At 37.0% G+C, this 21,099-nt stretch overlaps 2 protein-coding genes across 4 annotated transcripts; both read left to right on the forward strand.

The window, feature by feature from the left end:
• The first annotated feature begins 4,752 nt into the window (after nt 1-4,752).
• LOC125250164 (gastrula zinc finger protein XlCGF8.2DB-like) lies at nt 4,753-8,192 on the forward strand. 2 transcript variants are annotated; one of them, XM_048162585.1, is made up of 2 exons: nt 4,753-4,900; nt 6,664-8,192. In XM_048162585.1, exons 1-2 carry the CDS (start codon nt 4,870-4,872, stop codon nt 7,782-7,784), a joined length of 1,152 nt encoding a protein of 383 aa, XP_048018542.1. In that variant the 5' UTR covers nt 4,753-4,869; the 3' UTR covers nt 7,785-8,192. The 2 variants fall into 2 exon arrangements, with proteins under 2 accessions (XP_048018542.1, XP_048018543.1); XM_048162586.1 differs by having other exon boundaries at nt 6,788-8,192.
• A 6,695-nt stretch (nt 8,193-14,887) lies between these two features.
• On the forward strand, nt 14,888-20,488 carry LOC125250162 (gastrula zinc finger protein XlCGF57.1-like). 2 transcript variants are annotated; one of them, XM_048162583.1, is made up of 4 exons: nt 14,888-15,070; nt 16,190-16,263; nt 16,529-16,727; nt 18,552-20,488. In XM_048162583.1, the coding sequence occupies exons 3-4, from the start codon at nt 16,643-16,645 to the stop codon at nt 20,072-20,074; spliced, it is 1,608 nt and encodes a 535-aa protein (XP_048018540.1). In that variant the 5' UTR covers nt 14,888-15,070; nt 16,190-16,263; nt 16,529-16,642; the 3' UTR covers nt 20,075-20,488. The 2 variants fall into 2 exon arrangements, with proteins under 2 accessions (XP_048018540.1, XP_048018541.1); XM_048162584.1 differs by having other exon boundaries at nt 16,532-16,727.
• Nucleotides 20,489-21,099: the final 611 nt, after the last annotated feature.

Genomic DNA, 21,099 nt, shown 5'->3' on the forward strand with positions numbered 1-21,099 from the left:
CAACCACTCCCACGACTTATACCATGACACAACAAATGAGCCTTGCTGGTTGCTGCAAAGGTTAAGAGGAAAACTTCTTAACCTGATTCGGTTTATCCTCACCAAGGTCGAGAGGCATTCTTTGGGGTTCAGGTGTGCTCGAGCCATAGGGCGAGGGCAGAGGATCAGTCGGTGTTAGTGTGTTGGCACCTGGCAAGTCTGCTGAGTTGCTGTTGGATGGTTGCAGTTGTTGCATGGTCGCATTTGGAAAACTACGGGACCAATTTGTCATATATTTTCGGATATCCATTTTTATTTTCTGTTATGGTAGTATTAATCTATCATCCTATCTAGCCATCACTGATGAATCATGCAATTGCAAGAAGCACATTGATAGGCTGCTTGCTTGGCCAATACAAACCTCCACCTACCACCCTTCTGATGGTCATATCAGGTTTTTGCCACATCTGATATGCCGTACTGTGCCTCTAATTGCAATAAAGCCCCATATACTGTTGATAAATGCATCTGTGGACATATCTTCTAATATTTCTGTATGAATGGCTCTTGAACAAGTTAGAAGCAGACCATACCTTTTGTGTTGTTTTCTCCCTTCTTTAGTCATGAAAGGACCAAAGCAATCCATACCGCAATACACAAATGGTGGGGAAGGCTCTACACATTCTGTAGGAAGATCGGTAACACTTTAGAACAATGGTCCGTCATTAATATGTAACCATGCAGAAAGTAATTAATTTACTTAAAGGATTAGTTCACTTTCAAATTAAAATTTCCTGATAATTTACTCACCCCCATGTAATCCAAAATGTTCATGTCTTTCTTTCTTCGGTCAAAAAGAAATTAAGGTTTTTGATGAAAACATTTCAGGATTTTTCTCCATATAGTGGACTTCAATGGAGCCCAAATGGTTGAAGGTCAAAATGACAGTTTCATTGTAGCTTCAAAACGTTCTACACGATCCCAGACAAGGAATAAGGGTCTCATCTTGAGAAACCAGTGCTCATTTTCTAAAAAAAAAATAAAATAAAAAAAAACTTATATAATTTTATACTTTTTAGCTCTCTTCTTCTTCTCTATTAGAATTCCAGCAGTGTAGACACTGCTAAGTGTATTACTGCCCTCCACAGGTTAACGTTTGAACTAATTGTTATATACTTGCACTAGCATATTGTATATGACAATTTAGTTCAAACTTTGACCTGTGGAGGGCAGTAATACACTTAGCAGTGTCAGTACACTGCAGGAATTTAAATAGATCAGAAGAAGAGAGCTAGTTCAAGATGAGCATTTATGGTTAAAACTTATAAAACATTTTATTTTATTATTTTTTTTAGAAAATGAGCGAAGGTTTCTCTAGATAAGACTCTTATTTCTTGTCTGGGATCACTGTAAACTGTAATTTTGACCTTCAACCATTTGGGCTCCATTGAAGTCCACTATATGGAGAAAAATCCTGGAATGTTTTCATCAAAAACTTTAATTTCTTTTCAACTGAAGAAAGAAAGACATGAACATCTTGGATGACATGGGGGTGAGTAAATTATCCAGAAATTTTAATTTGAAAGTGAACTAATCCTTTAATGACGGCCCTTGTGTGGGCCTCCTCTGTTTGCCAGATCTGGGCCACAAGCAGGCCATAGCAATGCCACATGTCAGCTAAGAACAAATAAATAAACCTAAACTGGACCTCATCTGAGCCACAAAATCTGTGTATATTAAGTATAGAGTTATCTCAGCCTTATTAAGCCTGTTATCAAACAGAATCACTAAAGGAAAGAAGAGAACAGAAAAAGAGATGAGCAGAAACACAAGAACTAACTGACTTCAGCCACAGCCTTAAATGAAATCAACTGAAGATAAAAGAAGACATTAAATCTCTCAAGATCTCAGTAGAGGAGCATTAAACAACTCCACAAACAGCATTACCAGCTTCACTTATTACTAACCAGTTTGATTTATTTTTGACGTTTACAGTTCTTTCTGAGAATTAATAGGGGTTTAACATGTTTCATTTTAACTCACCATAACGGTGATTAGTGTTTCCATTCGTTGGCCTCTTATCTCTTATTAAATGTTTGTCTTTTTTGGCTGCTGTGAAAGTGTTTGTAGAACACATTTACAGTAGCAAAGGAAGCTAAAACAAAATGACATCAGGTAATCATGGTGGTCTGTTGATTATCATAATGAAAAAGCCTAATGTCATTTGAATCTAACAATTGTGTTGTGCCATTGATCTGTTTACACTACAAACCCTGTGTTACAGCATGAGATCCTGCAGCAATCAATTTTAACAGACATGAGTGCAACGAACATGTTCATTTAAAGGTGCCATCAAACATTTTTTTTTTTACAAGATGTAATATAAGTCTATGGTATCCCCTGAATGTGTCTGTGAAGTTGCAGCTCAAAATACCCCATTGATTTTTTATTTTATTTTTTATTTTTTACTGCCTATTTTGAGGCATAATTAGAAATGCGCCGATTCATGCTGCGGCCCCTTTAAATCGCACGCTCTCCGCCCCCTCCCGAGTTCTCGACTTTATCACTGCATAAACAAAGTTCACATAGCTAATATAACCCTCAAAATGGATCTTTACAAAGTGTTCGTCATGCAGCATGTCTAATTGCGTAAGTATGGTATTTATTTGGATGTTTACATTTGATTCTGAATGAGTTTGATAGTATGCTCCGTGGCTAACGGTTAATGCTACACTGTTGGAGAGATTTATAAAGAATGAAGTTGTGTTTATGCATTATACAAACTGTTTAAAAATGAAAATAACGACAGTCTTGTCTCTGTGAATACAGTAAGAAATTATGGTAATTTTAACCACATTTAACAGTACATTAGCAACATGCTAACAAAACATTTAGAAAGACAATTTACAAATATCACTAAAAATATCATATTATCATGGATCATGTCAGTTATTATCACTCTTTCTGCCATTTTTCACTATTGTCCTTGCTTGCTTACCTAGTCTGATGATTCAGCTGTGCACATCCAGATGTTAATACTGGCTGCCCTTGTGTAATGCCTCGATCATGGTCTGGCATATGCAAATATTGGGGGCAGACATATTAATGATCCCGACTGTTACGTAATAGTCGGTGTTATGTTGAGATTCGCCTGTTCTTCGGAGGTCTTTTAAACAAATGAGATTTATATAAGGAGGAGGAAACAATGGAGTTTGAGACTCACTGTATGTCATTTCCATGTACTGAACTCTTGTTATTCAACTATGCTGAGGTAAATTCAATTTTCAATTCGATGGCACCTTTAAAGACATGATACGCATAAATGATTATATTTGATTTCATGTACATGTAAACTCATGAAACATACACCAATCAAGCATAACATTATGAGCACTGACAGGTAAAGTGAATAACACTGATTATCTCTTCATCACGTCACCTGTTAGTGGGTGGGATATATTAGGCAGCAAGTGAACATTTTGTCCTCAAAGTTCATGTGTTAGAAGCAGGAAAAATGGGCAAGCATAAGGATTTGAGTGAGTTTGACAAGGGCCAAACTGTGATGGATAGGTGACTGGAAAAACTGCAGCTCTTGTGGGGTGGTCCACAAGGAAGGTCTACAAGAAAGTGGTCCAAGGAAGGAACAGTGGTGAACCCGCGACAGGGTCATGGGTGGCCAAGGCTCATTGATACACATGGGTACCGAAGGCTGGCCTGTGTGGTCCGATCCAACAGATTAGCTGCTGTAGCTCAAATTGCTCAAGAAGTTAAGGCTGGTTCTAGTTTCAGAATACACAGTGCATTTTACTGAAGCTCTAAATGTGCTGTGTAACACACGAGAATGAACCTCATTGGTTACGCAGCATGTTTGAGCTTCCGGAAGAGGTTTGTTCTTGTGTGTTATTCAGGTTAGGTTGAGCTTCTGCTTATGTTCGATTCTCTTCAGAGAATTTGGACTAAGCCGCTCAATTCATATGGATTAGTTTTCTAATCTCTTTATGAAGTTTTGAAGCATCAAAGTGGTTACAAAGGCAGTCTATGGAAGAAAATCTGAAAGCATTCTGTCATCAAAAAGATCTTTATTTTTGTTCTGAAGGTGAACGAAAGTCTTATGGGTTTGGGACGACATGAGGGTGAGTAATTAATGACAGAATTTTAATTTCGGGGTGAACTAACCCTAGATGGCTATGCTGTGGTAAGAGGTTACCTAGCTGTCAAACATCATTCATCCTTATTTTTGTAATTTTATCAAATATTTTTTCTTGTTTATTGATTTGATGTCTTTCAAATATATTTCGATTTATATATTTTTTTAAAGTTAATAAAACAGAAAAATATACAACACATACAATGAAGTACAAGACCTGTTTATGAATGTCTTCTAAAAACAAGGAATAAAAATTCCAAACATGACACTTAAAACAAATACAATTACTTAATATCTACAATTGAATAATAAAGTTTTGTTTGAGGAATTAACTTACTTACTTATTTATTTATTTATTTATTTATATTCTGGATGAATTACTACCACTGAAAATGGTTTGCTCTGTCCTCGTTGCAATTACACGACTTTAACCAGCAGATGTCCTCAGCATGCGGAGTTTCGATAGGCAGGAATTTCGAGATTTCTCCTCGAATTCGTATTTTTCTCTGGCTTTAGTGTCAAAATTTGATAAAGGTTTTTGAGACGTCAAAATCTCTAGATGGCGGTAATGCGCTATATGGCGTTCAATCTGACAGAAAATACTAGAAGAAGATCCATTAGTTCGCTGGCTTGGCTTGCACAGTAAAAACAACAGTTAGTGGGGATATGTGATTATGGCGCTTATCCTCCACACAAGTAACTCGAGGTCTTTTGTCGTCTTTCTATGACACTAAATAATAACCATGGACAGCGAAGAAGAAAGCAAGCCAATAGGTAACAGCTGTAAATGTTGCAGTATAGCGTTTTAAATTGAGTAACGAAAGTATAGTATTATCCTGATCATTTAAAATATCCGATATTCATATCCAACTGATTTAAGTAACTTAAATGAAACTATTAATAATACATTTACCTGAACACTGTCGTTAAAAGCACTTTAAAATGCAAGAATGCATTTGTTGTTAGCGGTGTATGCTGGAGCACTTGAAATACTTTAGTGCCAAATCATCATGCAAAACTAGGCGCCACCAGAGCTCTGATTTAGACGGCAAAATATATGGTCCATATAAGTTACAAGTATAAGGTCCTTTCACACTAAACGCGCAATATTCAGCTCGAGGATAGTGGATTCCGATGGAGAGTTGTTACTATGGAACGTACAGGTGTAAAACCTGTTATTAGCGAGCTGTTTGCATAAAATATGCGGCATGCATTCACACTTTCGCCTTGTTAGACATACATTCTTTGCATATATTTATTTTTGCATCAACATTTATCTTCACAGTTTTAAACTTGTTTTCTTTCCCCTTTTCACCAAACCTTTTTATAAAATAAACTAGGCATGCAAAAATATAATCTTGATTCATTTTATGATTTATATTACTGTTACATTATATTATTGTTACTGTTTTAGGTAATTGTATATAATTATGCATGCATTGTACATGTATGTACATCAGTAATATATATATATATTTTTTTTAAACTTGCAGTGTTTCATAATTGCACAGTGTTTCTTAAAGGTTTCTTGATATATATATATATATCAGGCATGAAAACGGGTCAGGGGTTAAAAAGGTGAGAAGGATACTACCCCTCTAGGGGGGTCTGGTGGCATGCTCCCCTGGAAGAAAAATGTAAATATTCCATATTTTAAAGCATCAATCTGATGCATTTTGAGATGCTTTTTTTGCCAACCTGGGGAGAGCTGGAGAAACTTAACTTCAGCCATGAATCAAAAATTATTATGGCCTCCTTACTAAGTATTATGAAGGGGGATCGAGTGGGAATCTTTATTGGTGTCAATTTTCAGTCTCTTTTTAATGATAGGCTTTACGCATCTGTCAATCATCCCCACTTGCTATTTGGGGGAAGAACCTAACGCTATGATTGGTCGAACTCTTCTTCTTTTGCTGTTGCTTGATTTGAGGACTGCGCGTGCACAGAGGCGTCACCAGGTTTTTGCGTAGTTTAGAGTGACAAATCGTACCAGCGTACTTTGAAGTCAAAATGCGTATAGGTTGGCAGGTCTGCTTATTGATGGAACGGTGGACCACTTTACCTTCTACCTTGTCAGTCCCCTCACCTCAAAATCGACCTCCTCAAAAACGGTAGCGTTAGCTAATAATTTTCCACCGGAGCTTTAGCTAGCTGGCTAACGTTGCGTTCTCTCCTGCTGTGTTCAATGTCTCAATTCATCAAGCTGTAGCTAACGTTAGCTAAGTATGTCAACAGAGCTCCTGGGTAACTTAACGTAGATATACCAGAAAATATTAAAATTATTGAAACCATCACTCACCAAATTCAGTCAGGTAAATCGCGGAGGCCAGGCGTGCTTTCAACTTCTGATGGTGGTCTGCACTGGTGATGCAAGGCCCTTCGCGTTAATATTTCCATGCACTCGCGCTCCCTTCTGGCACAGGCGCACCTGTTCGCAGTTCACTGAATATGAATACCCCCCCCCCCCACCCCCCAAAAAAAAAATTCTCATCGAATCTACACGATTCACGTAGGTCTTTAATTTAATTTAATTTCAGACCTGATGGAAGTCAAAGAAGAATGTGAAGAACTGACTGAAGTGGAAGAGATGCATCAAAACCAGGAACCAAAAATACTTAACAAAACCAGAACCAATATTTTTTTCTCCTGCCCTCATTGCAGAAAGAGTTTCACACAGAAAGCACACCTGAAGGATCACATGCAAATTCACATTGGAGCTAGGCCTTTCATGTGCCATCACTGTGGAAAGGATTTCACACAAAAAACAAACCTTAAGGAACACATGAGAATTCACACTGGAGAGAAGCCTTTCACATGCCATCAGTGTGGAAAGGGTTTTACCCAAAAAGGGCAACTTAAGAATCACATACGGATTCACACAGGAGAGAAGCCTTACATGTGCCATCAGTGTGAAAGGAGTTTCACACAAAAAGGGCAGCTTGAGAACCACTTGAAAATTCACTCTGGTGAGAGGCCTTTCATTTGCCTACAGTGTGGAAAGAGTTTTTTACATAAAGGAACCCTTAAGGATCACATAAGAATTCACACTGGTGAGCGGTTATTCATGTGCCCTCAGTGTGGAAAGAGTTTCACACGTAAAGAAATCCTTAAGAATCACCTGCGAATTCACTCTGGAGAGAAGCCGTTCATCTGCCTTAATTGTGGAAAGAGTTTCACAAAAGCAGCATATCTCAGAATTCATCAGCACTCTCATTCCAAAGAAAGGCCATTTGACTGTGATCACTGTGGAAAAAAAATTCTTTCAGCATTACAGCTAAAAAGACATTTGAAAATTCATGCAGATGAGAAGTCATACCCATGTTCTTTTTGTGGGAAAACTTTTTCAATGATTGAATATTTGAAAAAGCATGAGAAAATACATACTGGTGTGAAAGCTCATGTGTGTTCTGAGTGTGGAAATATATTTTCTACAATCACTTTCTTGAAAGAGCACCAAAGAACCCATACTGGAGAAAAACCTTACACATGTTCTCATTGCGGAAGGTGTTTCACTCATTCGAGTACTTTGAAAAGACATGAGAGAGTGCATACTGGAGAAAAGCCATACCAATGCCTTTTATGTATGAGGAGTTTCACTGCATCAAGTACTTTACTGAGACATAGAAAAAAATGTTGCCAAAAGCTGTTGTCACTGTGAGCAAAAAGCAAATATTGGGGCTCCAGAATGCAGATATATGATTGTGTTTTTCCAGGCTGTGTGACCAATTTTGGTCGGTTTTTTTTTTTTTCTTTCTTTTTTTTCCCTTCGGTGACTCACTGGATAGTGTTCAAACTTGTTTTGACCATGCAGCATGATTTATTTAAACACCCATGCGCAAAACGCCCAAAGTCTGCCCAAAATTCTATTACAAAGTCCCTTTGAAAGTCAGACACTATAGATCTACTCTGTTTATATTGTAAAAGTGGTAGACATATTTATAGTATTTATATATGTTTAGAAACTAAAATACAATCTTTCATTCATCCTGATAATAAAGAGCCATGCATGGTTTTACATGTGGATTCAGAAGCCTTCTTCACAAATAAACAGCTATTGTAAATTTAACTATGGAGTGCTTTCAATGGGGCAAATACAAAGCAGAATCAAGGACTTTGAAGTCTGAATCTCCATAAATTATGGAACAAGCTATTAGTTGCAGTCATGTGTCATTACGTTCTAATAATTTTTGACTGGAAGAACTCCCAGCTCTGTTCCAGCTCAAAATAGTTTAGTTTGTCCCTGCATGAATGAAATAGTGCAAACCTGTTCTGAAGCACGACCCACCCTGCACATTTTGTATGCCTCCCAATATCTGACACACCCATTTCAGGTCTTGCAGTCTCTTCTAATGAGCTCATGAGTTGAATCACATGTGATGGATGAGGGAGACATACTAAATGTGCAGGGGTGGTGGTACTCCAGGACAGGTTTGAGAACCACTGAAATAGTGTATATAACACATTTGCATCTTTTCTGACTTTCTGACTTAATGTTTCAGTGTACCTGTTTAAATGATAAAATTATATCCTGTTAATCAAAAGGATGCCAGGTCCGTTGTTTTTCTTTACACCGAACATTGTTTGTACTAGCGTGCCTACCATGCAATATTCGCAAAGAACTTTGTTAGTTCTGATAAGACAAAATCTCAGCTTTCAAATTCTGTCCATTTTATGAAAAAAATATCAAAAAATAAATTAAAGATGCAAAAATGTATTGGCAGATAAATACAAAGTTCTGGCATGGAACTCTAATGGGCAGGCTAATAGGTCCTTTAACACAACCTGCTAATTATCGCATCATTATCTATAGGTCACAGATGATTGGTTCCTGCTGTATTAGTAGCCAATGAGCTTGCGTGCTTAATCTTTAAATACATGAGTTGGCGTTGCTTAGCAGCACAGCGTGCTTCAGAAACCCTCCACCTTCCCCAGCTCCACCTGTATAGATCTGCTATGGTTATTCATGTACGTTATATTGTACAGCAGCAGCATGTCTTACTTGCTCACAGCAGCGTGTCGTGTATGTATTGGCAGTAGCAAGTCCCGTACTTGCTCTGCAGCAGCAGCAGCAATAAAGCAGCAGCAGCGTAGCAGATCTATTCCGCCAAGACCAAATATATCTACATTGTCATATCCATTACCATGCAAACACTCAGAGAGTTGTCATGACAGAAATGCTATTTTTTTCACTATTTTGACGTTCATAAATTTAACGTGACATCTCTGTAGTGCCTCAGTTCAAGCGGCAGTGCAGAGCATCGTTATTGGTATAGGTATCGCCAGATATCATTCTGAATATCAATTAATCAGTATCCGCGGGGAAATTTAGTGTCAGTGCATCTCTAGTAGAAATACATTCTATTAGCATTTTCTTAAAATTGTCCCAGTCCCTTCGACCAGGAGAAATTCTTGCCCATTCATCCATGCAGAATACCTTTAACTCGGTGGTTCTTAAACCTGTTCCTGGAGACCACCAACACTGCACATTTTGAATATCTCCTTTGTCTGACACAGCCATTTCAGGTCTTTGAGTATCTTCTGTAGACCTGAATCAAGTGTGTTTGATTATGGAAACACAAAATGTTGAGAACCACTTCTTTAACAGATGTAGGACAGAGTTTCTCAACTCTGGTCCTCAAGGTCCACTTTCCTCCAGAGTTTAGCTCCAACCCTAATCAAAGACACATAAACAAGCTAAACAAGGCCTTCAGGATTAGTAGGGTGCTTCTCAAATGGAAGGCTTCATCCTAGTAAGGCTGCATATCTCGGGTGCCACATCATCAAGCGATTCTTGGAAGGCAGCCTTAATTTCTTGTCATTTGTTCAGCTCATTTCGAAGGATGCGTCAAGGTATTAAAACAAGTCGGCACTAAGCTTGTCTGACTTCCTTATGAAATTCAAAAATAATGTTTTTGGAGATGAAGGCATACATGTTATCTTTTGTTTTGATGTAAATTAATCACTTAATAAACTGCCAATAATGTAAGCCACTGGGTGACCACAGACAGTTGTCATTCATTGTTCTGCATTAAAGGGTTAGTTCACCCAAAAATGAAAATAATGTCATTTATTACTCATGCTGTCTCACACCCATAAGACCTTCGTTCATCTTCGGAACACAAATTAAGATATTTTTGTTGAAATCCGATGGCTCAGTGTGGCCTGCATAGCCAGCAATGACATTTCCTCTCTCAAGATCCATTAATGTACTAAAACATATCTAAATCAGTTCATGTGAGTACAGTGGTTCAATATTAATATTATAAAGCGACGAGAATATTTTTGCTGCGCCAAAAAAACCCCGACTTATATAGTGATGGCCGATTTCAAATCAGCAGTTCGGAGCACCAAAGTCACGTGATTTCAGCAGTTTGGCGGTTTGACACGCGATCCGAATGCTCCGAAGCTTCATGAAGCAGTGTTTTGAAATCGGCCATTGTCTTACAGATGTGGAATGGCATGAGGGTGAGTAATAAATGACATTATTTTCATTTTTGGATGAACTAACCCTTTAATACTGAGGAATCTAGCCTACAAGCCTCCGAAGGACTGGACTAAGAAGAATACAGCGTCACTTTAGGATGCAGCCTTCCATTTGAGAAGCACCCATAGAAAGTTACAGACATGTTAGTTTGATCAAAGTTGGAGCTAAACTCTGTAGGAATGTGGACCTTGAGAACTTGTTTAATGCATTCCTACTTCAATGAATACCTCTCCCAATCTTTTTTGTAATCGTTATCCTTTTTTTTTTTCCAAATTCCTGACATTATGGTAAAATGGTGTTGTTATGGTACATGCAATTCAGATATACTGTAGGTATCCAATGAGGTTAGTGAATGGAGTTTTGTCTGTTCCTTCCCCAAAACCTATAAAGAGTTGAGTGTATGCCGCATGTTTGTGCCTGATGAAGACCTGTTGGTCGAAACGTTGCATTATTTAATAAATTATTTATTGGAGCAGTTATTTTCAGTGTGCAGACTTCACATTTCTTTGTCCTGCACCTGAGCCCAATTTGGGTTTTTTTGGGGGGGATGTGCACATCTACCTGAATATTTTGATTCCTTCCCCAACCCAGCCAGTAATCTTGACAAATGCAAGCATTATGTGGTCTACTCTGCGGTAGACCACATAAGTTAAAATTTTGAATTATCTCTGAAGTTTGCACAAAGAAAAGTAATAGTAGAATACAGTATGGTGGATGTGTTTTTGAAAGGGTAATGAATTATTTAAATAGCACTTGTCATTCTTAATGACAGACTTTTGTTCATTTTACACTTCTGTGTTTTTTCTCCAGTGAATACAAAGACTACACACATGCAGCCAAAGTTAAGAAAAATACACAAAAAACCCCACATTATTTACATTTGCATATGCAAAAAAATGTCTGTTATACATTTCTCTTTTGCATTAATATCAATATTGATGATGTCAACTGTCTCACTTCTTGGCACTTGAGAAATAGAATACTCACCCTTGAATAGTGGTAGTTGTTGTTTAGTAATCTCTGTTTTAAGGTCAGATAATTAAAGATCCCAAAAGAGTTTGATGCACAAGCTGGTTATGCAGTCACAGTTCTTAACTTGAAGAAATTAACTTCTCTTTATTACTCTATTTTTAAAAAAAATGAAAATAAATAAATAAATTTTATTTTAAATTTAATTATATATATATATATATATATATATATATATATATATATATATATATATATATATATATATATAAATTAAAAAATATATATATCTAAATCTATATATATATATATATATATATATATATATATATATATAAAATATATATATTATATATATATATATATATATATAAATCTAAATTAAATGATTGAACACAAGGGCTAGGAAAATTAGATCTTTGCTTTGCTCCATTAATTTCATAACATTCTTTTTTCAAGATGGCACTGTGGATGGCTGCCTTGGTTTGGAGCTCGTAAGTGTTACTGTTTTTATTGTTTGTTTGTCCTGTCTTTAGTCACTTTTTCCTATAATGTTTACTAGGGACAAACTGTTAGATATTAGACATTGCACACCCACCAATCTTTTGCCAAATTTTGAACTCTGACATTTTACTGGACATTTTAGTCAGAGCAGTGGCAGTTCTGTACAGATATACTATATTGGAAGCTCTCATTAGTTTTGGTCAATGTTTATGTCCCTTCTCAAGCCTCTGTAAGCACAGCACTGCAAAAGCTGGCTGATCAGATAACAGATGTGGAACACTTTTGAGACTTATTTGAATGACCGGGTACCTGGTTCCTCCCTCACTGTGGGAGAGGTGGTAGAGGAAAACATGACCACCAGTACGAGAGCAGCAGAGCCTTCCAAGTGTGCCCATGTCGACACCTTCCTATCTCTGAACCCAAGAGGTTCCAGCCCTGGATATTGTTCCTAGCTGCTTCGTTTCAGCCATGGAGACCATTCCTCACTCCCTCAGCTCCTCCCTCCTTCATCTCTCCCATAACAATAGCCGCCAAGCCTAAGCCTCATCACATCATGGCCGCCAAGCCTTAGCCTTATCAGTCATTGCTGCCATTCCAGATCCTTGTCATGTCATGGCTGCCACGCCAGAGCCTCATCACACTCATGTATGGAGCAGAAACAACACAACCTTGGCATCTGTTTTAAGGCCTTCCCGATTAGGTCTTTCCAGCACTGATATTAGCTTTTCTAATATTAATGCAGATCCTAAAGCTCTTGTCTCAACACTTCTTTTTTCCAGTGAAATTCCTCTGACCTTTTTTCTTTTGTATTATCTCTCAACCATCTCTCTTTCAACAGTCTTTTTTTTTTTTTCGCCTTGCTCACTCTCTCTCCTCCCCCATCATGAGTGGACATGCCACTGCCGATTGGCTACCACTTTTAACAGCGTTTCTCAGAAATTGCTTACTGCACTGTTAAAGTTGACATGAAATATAAATCCACCTTATCTGTTTTCTAATTGCATGTTATTGATTTTACTTTGAATGATTTGTCCATGCATATAGTGTCAGGATCCTGTCCTGCAGTCCTGTCTGTTTTCTCTCTGTTTTATGTTTCTTTGTCTTGTGCTTGAGCACATGGCTCTGTCTTTGCTTTGCATTGGCTCTCATCCTGCCTCCCTTTATATTGTGCTCCTTTCCCTCATGCCTTTGCTGGTCCTTTGTATGCCTTGTGTTGTGTTTCTGTTCACTTGCCTGTGTCTGCAGTTAATCATTGCTCTTGTTCTAGTCGTGCCAAGAATTGATCTTGTTTCTAATTCTAGTGTGTCCATGCTAATTTGCTTTTTTCCTAGTCTTGTTCTAGTTAGTTGTTGCTCTTGTGCATCCCATAGAGATGGAAAGATGAAGCCTCTTAAAACTTTGAAGTTTTTCTCCATTTGGTTTGGAAAAGGTTTGAAGCACCAGAAGTGTCAAAATCAGTGCCATCTTGTGGAAGGTCAAATTTATAGCAGCCATAAACCTAAGTGCACAGCATAAATAAAAGCCTGTATTTAATGCTACATGTGTTTAGTTTTCTGATCATATAATTCACATATTAAATTGTGGCAATAAATTCAATGTAATAATAATAATAATAAGACCAAAAGAGTCAGAGGCAGTGAGCTTCGCGAGAAATTGCACTGAATACTCAATACAATCTTTGAAGATTCAGTGTCATATGTAACATCACTAGCATCCCAGTATTTTTTTTTTTTCTTCTTATTTTATTTCTTCTCCAGTGTCTAGTTCATCTAGTTCCCTGCATGTTTTTTTTTTTTTTTTTTTTTTTGGCAAGTTCCAGTCATTTATTGAGGCTGGTGTAGTTGTCTGATTCTCTGTCTGAGAGATCATCAAGCCTCTGGCTCTATGTGTTCCTGCCTGGTTTTCCTCACCATCATCCTGTCTGGTGCTGCCTCTTCTGCCGCAGTCTTCAAGCCCGTTGACCCAGGACTGGTCTCAGTGGTCATCCTCCGTGCCTGTCATCATGTTGTCTACCCCTGTTTGTACTGTTTCACACCTTACTCTTGCCGTGCTGTCTACAGTCTTGACCCCCTCTAAGGATGGCTAGGGGTGGTCAAAGAAAGTAATCTATACCCATAATATGAAGCTTTTACCTATGAATATGAAGATACATTTCTAGGTCTGACTGATTTTAAATTGTTATTTGGCCACCCCTGAAATGGATCATACCATTAACATTACCTGATCAGATTCAGGGACGTGCTTTTATTTCATGCACAAAGAACATATGTGTTTATAATGCATATCAGTTGAATGATAACATTTGCCCTCTAAAGCTGTTAAACTGAATGTATGAAGGAAACTGTTTGCTGAAAGTATCCACAACTTAACTGAAATAGGAGTGTGCAGATCATCTGTCAATTGAGCGTGAAAGTTGCATTCATTACTATAAGAATATCATTGCATGTTCACCAGACATTCAGAATGTTTTGACTAAAGTTTTTCTTTTAAATATTTATTTTTACAAAATTAAAGTGAAATAAAAAAAACTCACATCTGACAGGACTACCGGATTGTTATTGTTATTTGCAATTTGTAAAAATGTTTAATTTTCATTTGTTTACTTGCATTTTTGTCTCTAGCTAATCAAAAGTTACTCAGTTAAATGAAAATGTACACATTTGCCTCTTCAAAAAAAAAATAAAAAAAATAAAAATGATAATACAAAATTAATTGGAAAAAAAAAATATATGTTTTTTTTTCCCCCCCTTCTGAGCTCATTGCATTATTATTGCATTGCGCTGTTTAGTAAATTTCACAGAGTACGGGTGAAATTAAGATAACAATCATTTTGCATTCCGCTGAAACAGATTATATTTGACTTGAGTCACTGAGAGGTTAATTCATATGGTTGAGTACACGGACATTTATTTTGCCTCTCTAAACGGTTAGGTCATGATGTGACGTGACGTCACAGGGCTGCGCCTCGGCTGATCGGCTGCGAGAAGGTTTGTATTTAAGTTCTTTATTTAATGTGACAAACATAATGCATTCATATTCATAACCTGTTAGAAGTCGTATAAATGTACTCCAACAACATTATTACTACTTACTTAATACTATCATTGATACCATTTAGCGTTGTAATATGACATGTACATTATAATTTAATGTAATACAGCATTTTTTTTTTTTTTTGCTTATCAAATTGATGCATTGTGTTTTTTACATGAAGGTTGATATGATGAATTGGTGCATCTGTTATCACATTACGTCAAAATATTTGGATTGGAAAAGACATGATTTCTGTAATATCACTGAGTGTTAAGCATCTTGTCAGCAAGTCCTTAAGTAACTTAAGTTTGTGGTCTATTTGGCCAGAATATTCTGCCGTTACTTGACCTTTTACACGTTTAACCTTTTCATACAAGCAGTTGTCATATCTTTCTGACCCCAAGACTCAACTAATTTCTGCAATTCTCCTGCTGTGATCCTTGGAGAGTCTTCATCCACTTTTCTCCTTACCTTGCATTATGACAATATAGGCAGACGTCTTCGTCCAGGCAGAATTGCAACATCTTTTGTTGATTGGAACTTTTTCATTATTGCCCTTTAGCTATTTTCTTTCAGCAGTTTAGTTTGTGAAGCTCAACAATCTTTTGCTGCACATCAGAACTATATTCTTAGATTTTACTCATTGTGATGGATAATTAAGGGAATTTGGCCTTTGTGTTTCCTAATATTTATACTCCTGTGAAACAGGAAGTCATGGCTGGATAGTTTCATGTTCCTAGTCACCCTGGTTTGCTAAAATGTAAATATGAAGGGGACGATATTTTACTCATAACAGTTTCTAGGGGTAACAATAGTTTATTATTTAATTTTTTTAATTTTTTATTAAAGATATAAAAGGATAAACAATGCAGATTTAGTTTCACAGCCTTCTTTGATCATATTTAACAAGGGTGCCAATAATTCTGACCACGACTAAGTCAATTCTACTCGAATTTGGCATTTTGGACACTGCATACAGAGTTGCAAACTCTATTGCTTTGTTTAAAGAGTATACTACTCTCTTACTTTATCAAATAAGTATAACAAAATATCTTTGTGTGTATTTGCATCAGTTTCCACCATGGTATTGATGAGATCCACTGTGATAGCTGAAGATGTGGAGTATTGCAAGAAATCAAGTAAAGATGTGAGTATTTTCTACTTATTTACTCTACTCTATTGTCCTAGTTGCTCAGATCTTTATTCCTGCCCATTTCTCTTGAATTCAACATGCTGATTATGAGAACTGATTGTTTTCTTTATCATCTAATCTACCCAGACCTTAATAACTGTTGTGATGCAAGGGGCTTTGAAAGATGCATTTGGTCACTGGAATTTTTGAGACCTTTTCCCTATCAGTGTGCACAATGTTTAAATAAGAATGTATAAATTGATTTTGCTTTTTTTCACAGCAGTTCACTGATAATGGCTTGGAAATATTCCATCATTCTACAAGTGAAAAGCATGTGCAGAAGAAATGACCTCATATGTAACCATAGGAATCTACATAACATGCTGTTGTAAACATGGAGTTTATTAAAGTGGAAATTGGAGAGACGAGTGATCAAGAACCATCCAGAGTGGAATATGAAGTTATTGAGAAACAAAGAGGTCGGTATCCATTCTTGATTCTACTTTAAAGTTGTCATATCATGGAGAATCCGTTTGTCCTTTATCTTTTGAGATGAAAATTAATTGTACACTATGCAATCTTATGGTAGATCTTTTATTATCAATCATTGATTAAAAATGATTATTATTAAATTCATTAATTGAATAGTCCACATCTTCTTCAGTCCTCCCCTTCAAAATACTATATACAGTATCTCACAAAAGTGAGTACACCCCTCACATTTCAGCAACCATTTTAGTATATCTTCTCAAGCGACAATACTATAGAAATGAAAATTGTATATACTTTAGAGTAGCCAATATGCTGCTTGTATAGTAGTACAGATTTACTGTCCTCTAAAAATAACTCAACATACAGTCATTCCATATTTTCCAAGTGTCTTGTACCATTAGGTAGGATCACATAGATGAAAATATGCATATAGAAATGATTTAGAGATAAGGTTATGCTCAGTAAAACTATAGGTGTTGTAAACTCCAGATATGGTTATGTTGGGGAGGAGACAGGATGGTGATGCATGCAGGGTTTGAAATTATCTTTTTCACTCACCAGTCAATTTGGAGGATTATAGTTCATTAATTACGTTCTATCACTTTGCATGGCATCGCTATCAGAGCCCTTCCCCTAAAAGGAGCCTCAAACATGAGCAAAACAAGTATTTTTATTTTACGGTTTTACAAATCTGAAAACTTTTGTGCATACGCAAAATGTACTTTGATATGATAAAATCTATGCAAAGGTATATACATTATACATTAACCAAACTCTGGAGGACCAAGGATTTGAAGGGATAGTTCACTTAAAAATGTTCCTATGATTTACTCACCCTCAAGACATCCTAGGTGTATATAACTATCTTTCAGACTAACACAATCTGAGTTATATTAAATAATTTTCTCACTCTTCCCAGCTTTATAATGGTAGTGAAGGGGGCATGAGCTTTTGAAGCCCAATAAAAAAAGTGTATCCATACCGCACCAGGGGATTAATAAAGGTTTTTGTGAGAAAAATATCCATTTTTAAAACTTTTGTAAACTGTATTAACTAGCTTCCGGCAGACGGCCGTATGGCATCGATTTTCAGTGACGCATGATGTATTGGTGAACGCAGAAGCACAAAGGATAGAGCAAAACAAAACACCCAGTCACAAATTAGAAGTCTAAAACGAGAATTTTTAAAGAGAAATGTCGGAGGATTTCGATATAAGAGAAGAGGAGCTTGAATTTGTTGCCCAGCCCTGTTTGTTTGAACAGTGGGAGGCATCTAAGCTTATGCTACTCCTACATTGTGTCAGAGCTGTCTGTCGAAGCTAGTTATTATAGAGTAAATAAAGTTTGAAATATGGATGTATTTTAATTACACCCATCGCTTCACTTCATAAGGCCTTTATTAACCCACTGGAGCCGTATAGATTACTTTTATGAGGGATGGATGCATTTTTTGGGCTTCAAAATCTCACACCCCGTTCACTACCATTATAAAACTTGGAAGAGGATGTGTTTTAATATAACTCCAATTGTGTTCGTCTGAATGAAGATGGTTATATACACCTAGGATGGCTTGAGGGTGAGTAAATCATGGAATAATTTTCATTTTTGGGTGAACTATCCCTTTAAGTTTTGTTCTTACCCTGCTCTCACACACCTGACCTTGAGTAGATTTCTGAAGGCTGACTTAAAAAAAAAATTACATAAAATTAGAAACTTGACCATTGTTGCTTTCTGCAATTAAAGTGTTTCACCTTTATTTCACGGTTGTCCCTTTTTGACTGAATTTTTGACAGTTTAATATGTTCATTTTAGACTTGATGGGAGTGAAAGGGGAAAGTCAAGATCAGAATGAAGTGGAGGAGAATCATCAGTATCAAAAACCCCATAATTTTATAACTGGAGAAAATTTTAGTTGCTCAGAATTTGTCAGCAGTTCTTCACAAAAAAGAATAGGAGCCACAAAGCCTTTCACCTGCCATCAGTGTGGAAGAATGTTCACAAACAAAGGAAACCTTGAGAATCATTTAAGAATACACACCGGTGAGAAGCCTTTCACATGCCTTCAGTGTGGCAAAAGTTTCGCGCGTAAAGGAAATCTTAAGGATCACATACGAGTTCACTCTGGAGAGAAGCCATTCACATGCCCTCAATGTGGAAAGAGTTTCACACGTGAAAGATACTGTAAGGATCACATGAGAGTTCACACAGGAGAGAGCCGTTTTGCATGCCCCCAGTGTGGAAAGAGTTTCACATGTAAGGACCATCTTAAAGACCACATACGGATTCACACAGGAGAGAAGCCTTATGCGTGCCATCAGTGTGGAAAGAGGTTTTCGCGTATAGGAAATCTTAAGGATCACATGAAAATTCATGCTGGAGAGAAACCTTTCATATGCCCTCAATGTGGTAAAAGTTTCGCACGTAAAGGAAATCTGAAAGATCACATACGTGTTCACTCTGGAGAGAAGCCTTTCACATGCCCACAATGTGGAAAGAGTTTCACACGTGAAGGATACTGTAAGGATCACATGAGAGTTCACACTGGAGAGAGTCGTTTTGCATGCCCTCTCTGTGGAAAGGGTTTCACGTGTAAGGACAATCTAAAAGACCACATGAGAATTCACACAGGAGAGAAGCCTTACACATGCCCTCAGTGTGGAAAAAGATTCTCACGTAAAGGAACCCTTAAGTATCACACAAGAATTCATACTGGAGGAATGCCTTTCAATTGCCCTAAGGATGGAAAGACTTTTACACATGAAGGATACTTTAGGGATCACATGAAAGTTAACTCTGGAAAGAAGCCCTTTGCATGTGTTCAGTGTGGAAAGAGTTTCGCACATAAAGGATACTTTAAAGATCACATGAGAATTCACACTGGAGGGAGCCCTTTCACATGCTCTCAGTGTGGAAAGAGTTTCACACAGAAAGGACACCTTAATGCTCACATACGGATTCACACTGGAGAGAAGCCCTTCACATGCCATCAGTGTGGGAAGAGTTTTACCCGGGCAACATATCTTCAAAATCATCTGCGTTCTCACTCTGGAGAAAGGCCGTTTAACTGTGATCAGTGCAGCCAAAAATGTATTTTGCCAAGACAATTGAAGACCCACCTTAAAATTCATACAAACGAGAGGCCCTACTTGTGTTCTTTTTGTGGCAAGACTTTTTTATGGCTTAGTAATTTTACACATCATCAGAAAATTCATACTGGTGTGAAAGCTCATTTGTGCACTTTGTGCGGTAAAGCTTTTACTAGAGCTGGCAGCTTGAAAATACACCAAAGAATCCATACGGGAGAAAAACCATACACATGTTCACATTGTGGATAGGGTTTTACTGAGACTGGAAAGCTGAAACAACATGAGAAAGTGCATACTGGAGATACTCCTCATCTTCATGTGGGAAGAGTTTTGCACAGTTACATACTCTGCTGACTTGTATATAAAAAAGCATTGCTCTAAGTTGTCACTGTAACAAACGTTTATTCCTCTTTGGTTTGTTTCAATTCCACTGTCACTTCTTAGATTTTCACTTATTAGTGAAAAAGTTTCATTTTATGTGATGTTGAAGTATTATTTCAGAAAATTGCTGTTTCTGTGAAATGCTACATTTTTTAATACAGTATTTAAAGTAATACATTTTGATTTTGCATGGTAGATAAGAGAAGAGTGTTGTGTTGTAAGAAGCTTAACCAGTCAACAACTCTCACAGTGTGGATATGAAAATAAGGTATTTTAAATTAAGGCATTTTTTAGTGCATTTCTTTGTATCTACAGAGTATTTTGTTCACAAATCAGTAAGCGTAATTGAGCCTCTATTAGTTTATGGGAGCATATATATTTTCCAACCAAGGCCAGTAATGTGCATTTACAGTGAGCTGATTTGTATGTCATGAAATTAATAAAAAAAGATTGAACTTGAAATGTTAACATCTGCTTCATTAAAGGGTTGGTTCACCCAAAATTAAAATTGTAATTTAGTACTCACCCTCATGTGATCTTCGTTCATCTTCGGAACACAAATTAAGATATTTTTGATGAAATCCAATGGCTCAGTGAGGCCTGCATTTCCAGCAAGTTAATTAACACTTTCAGATGCCCATAAAGGTACTAAAAACATATTTAAAACAGTTCATGTGACTACAGTGGTTCAACTTTAAAATTATAAAGCAACGAGAATACTTTTTGTGTGCCAAAAAAACTAAATAATGACTGTTCAACAATATCTAGTGATGGCCGATTTCAAAACATTGCTTCGAAGCTTTTGTTTCGAATCAGTCGTTCAGAGCGCCAAGTCACGTGATTTCAGTAAATGAGGCTTTGTTACTTCATAAGTGTTTCGAAATTTCAATAGT

This window comes from Megalobrama amblycephala, linkage group LG17 (assembly GCF_018812025.1).
Source record: "Megalobrama amblycephala isolate DHTTF-2021 linkage group LG17, ASM1881202v1, whole genome shotgun sequence".
In the NCBI taxonomy this organism is placed as follows: domain Eukaryota; kingdom Metazoa; phylum Chordata; class Actinopteri; order Cypriniformes; family Xenocyprididae; genus Megalobrama; species Megalobrama amblycephala.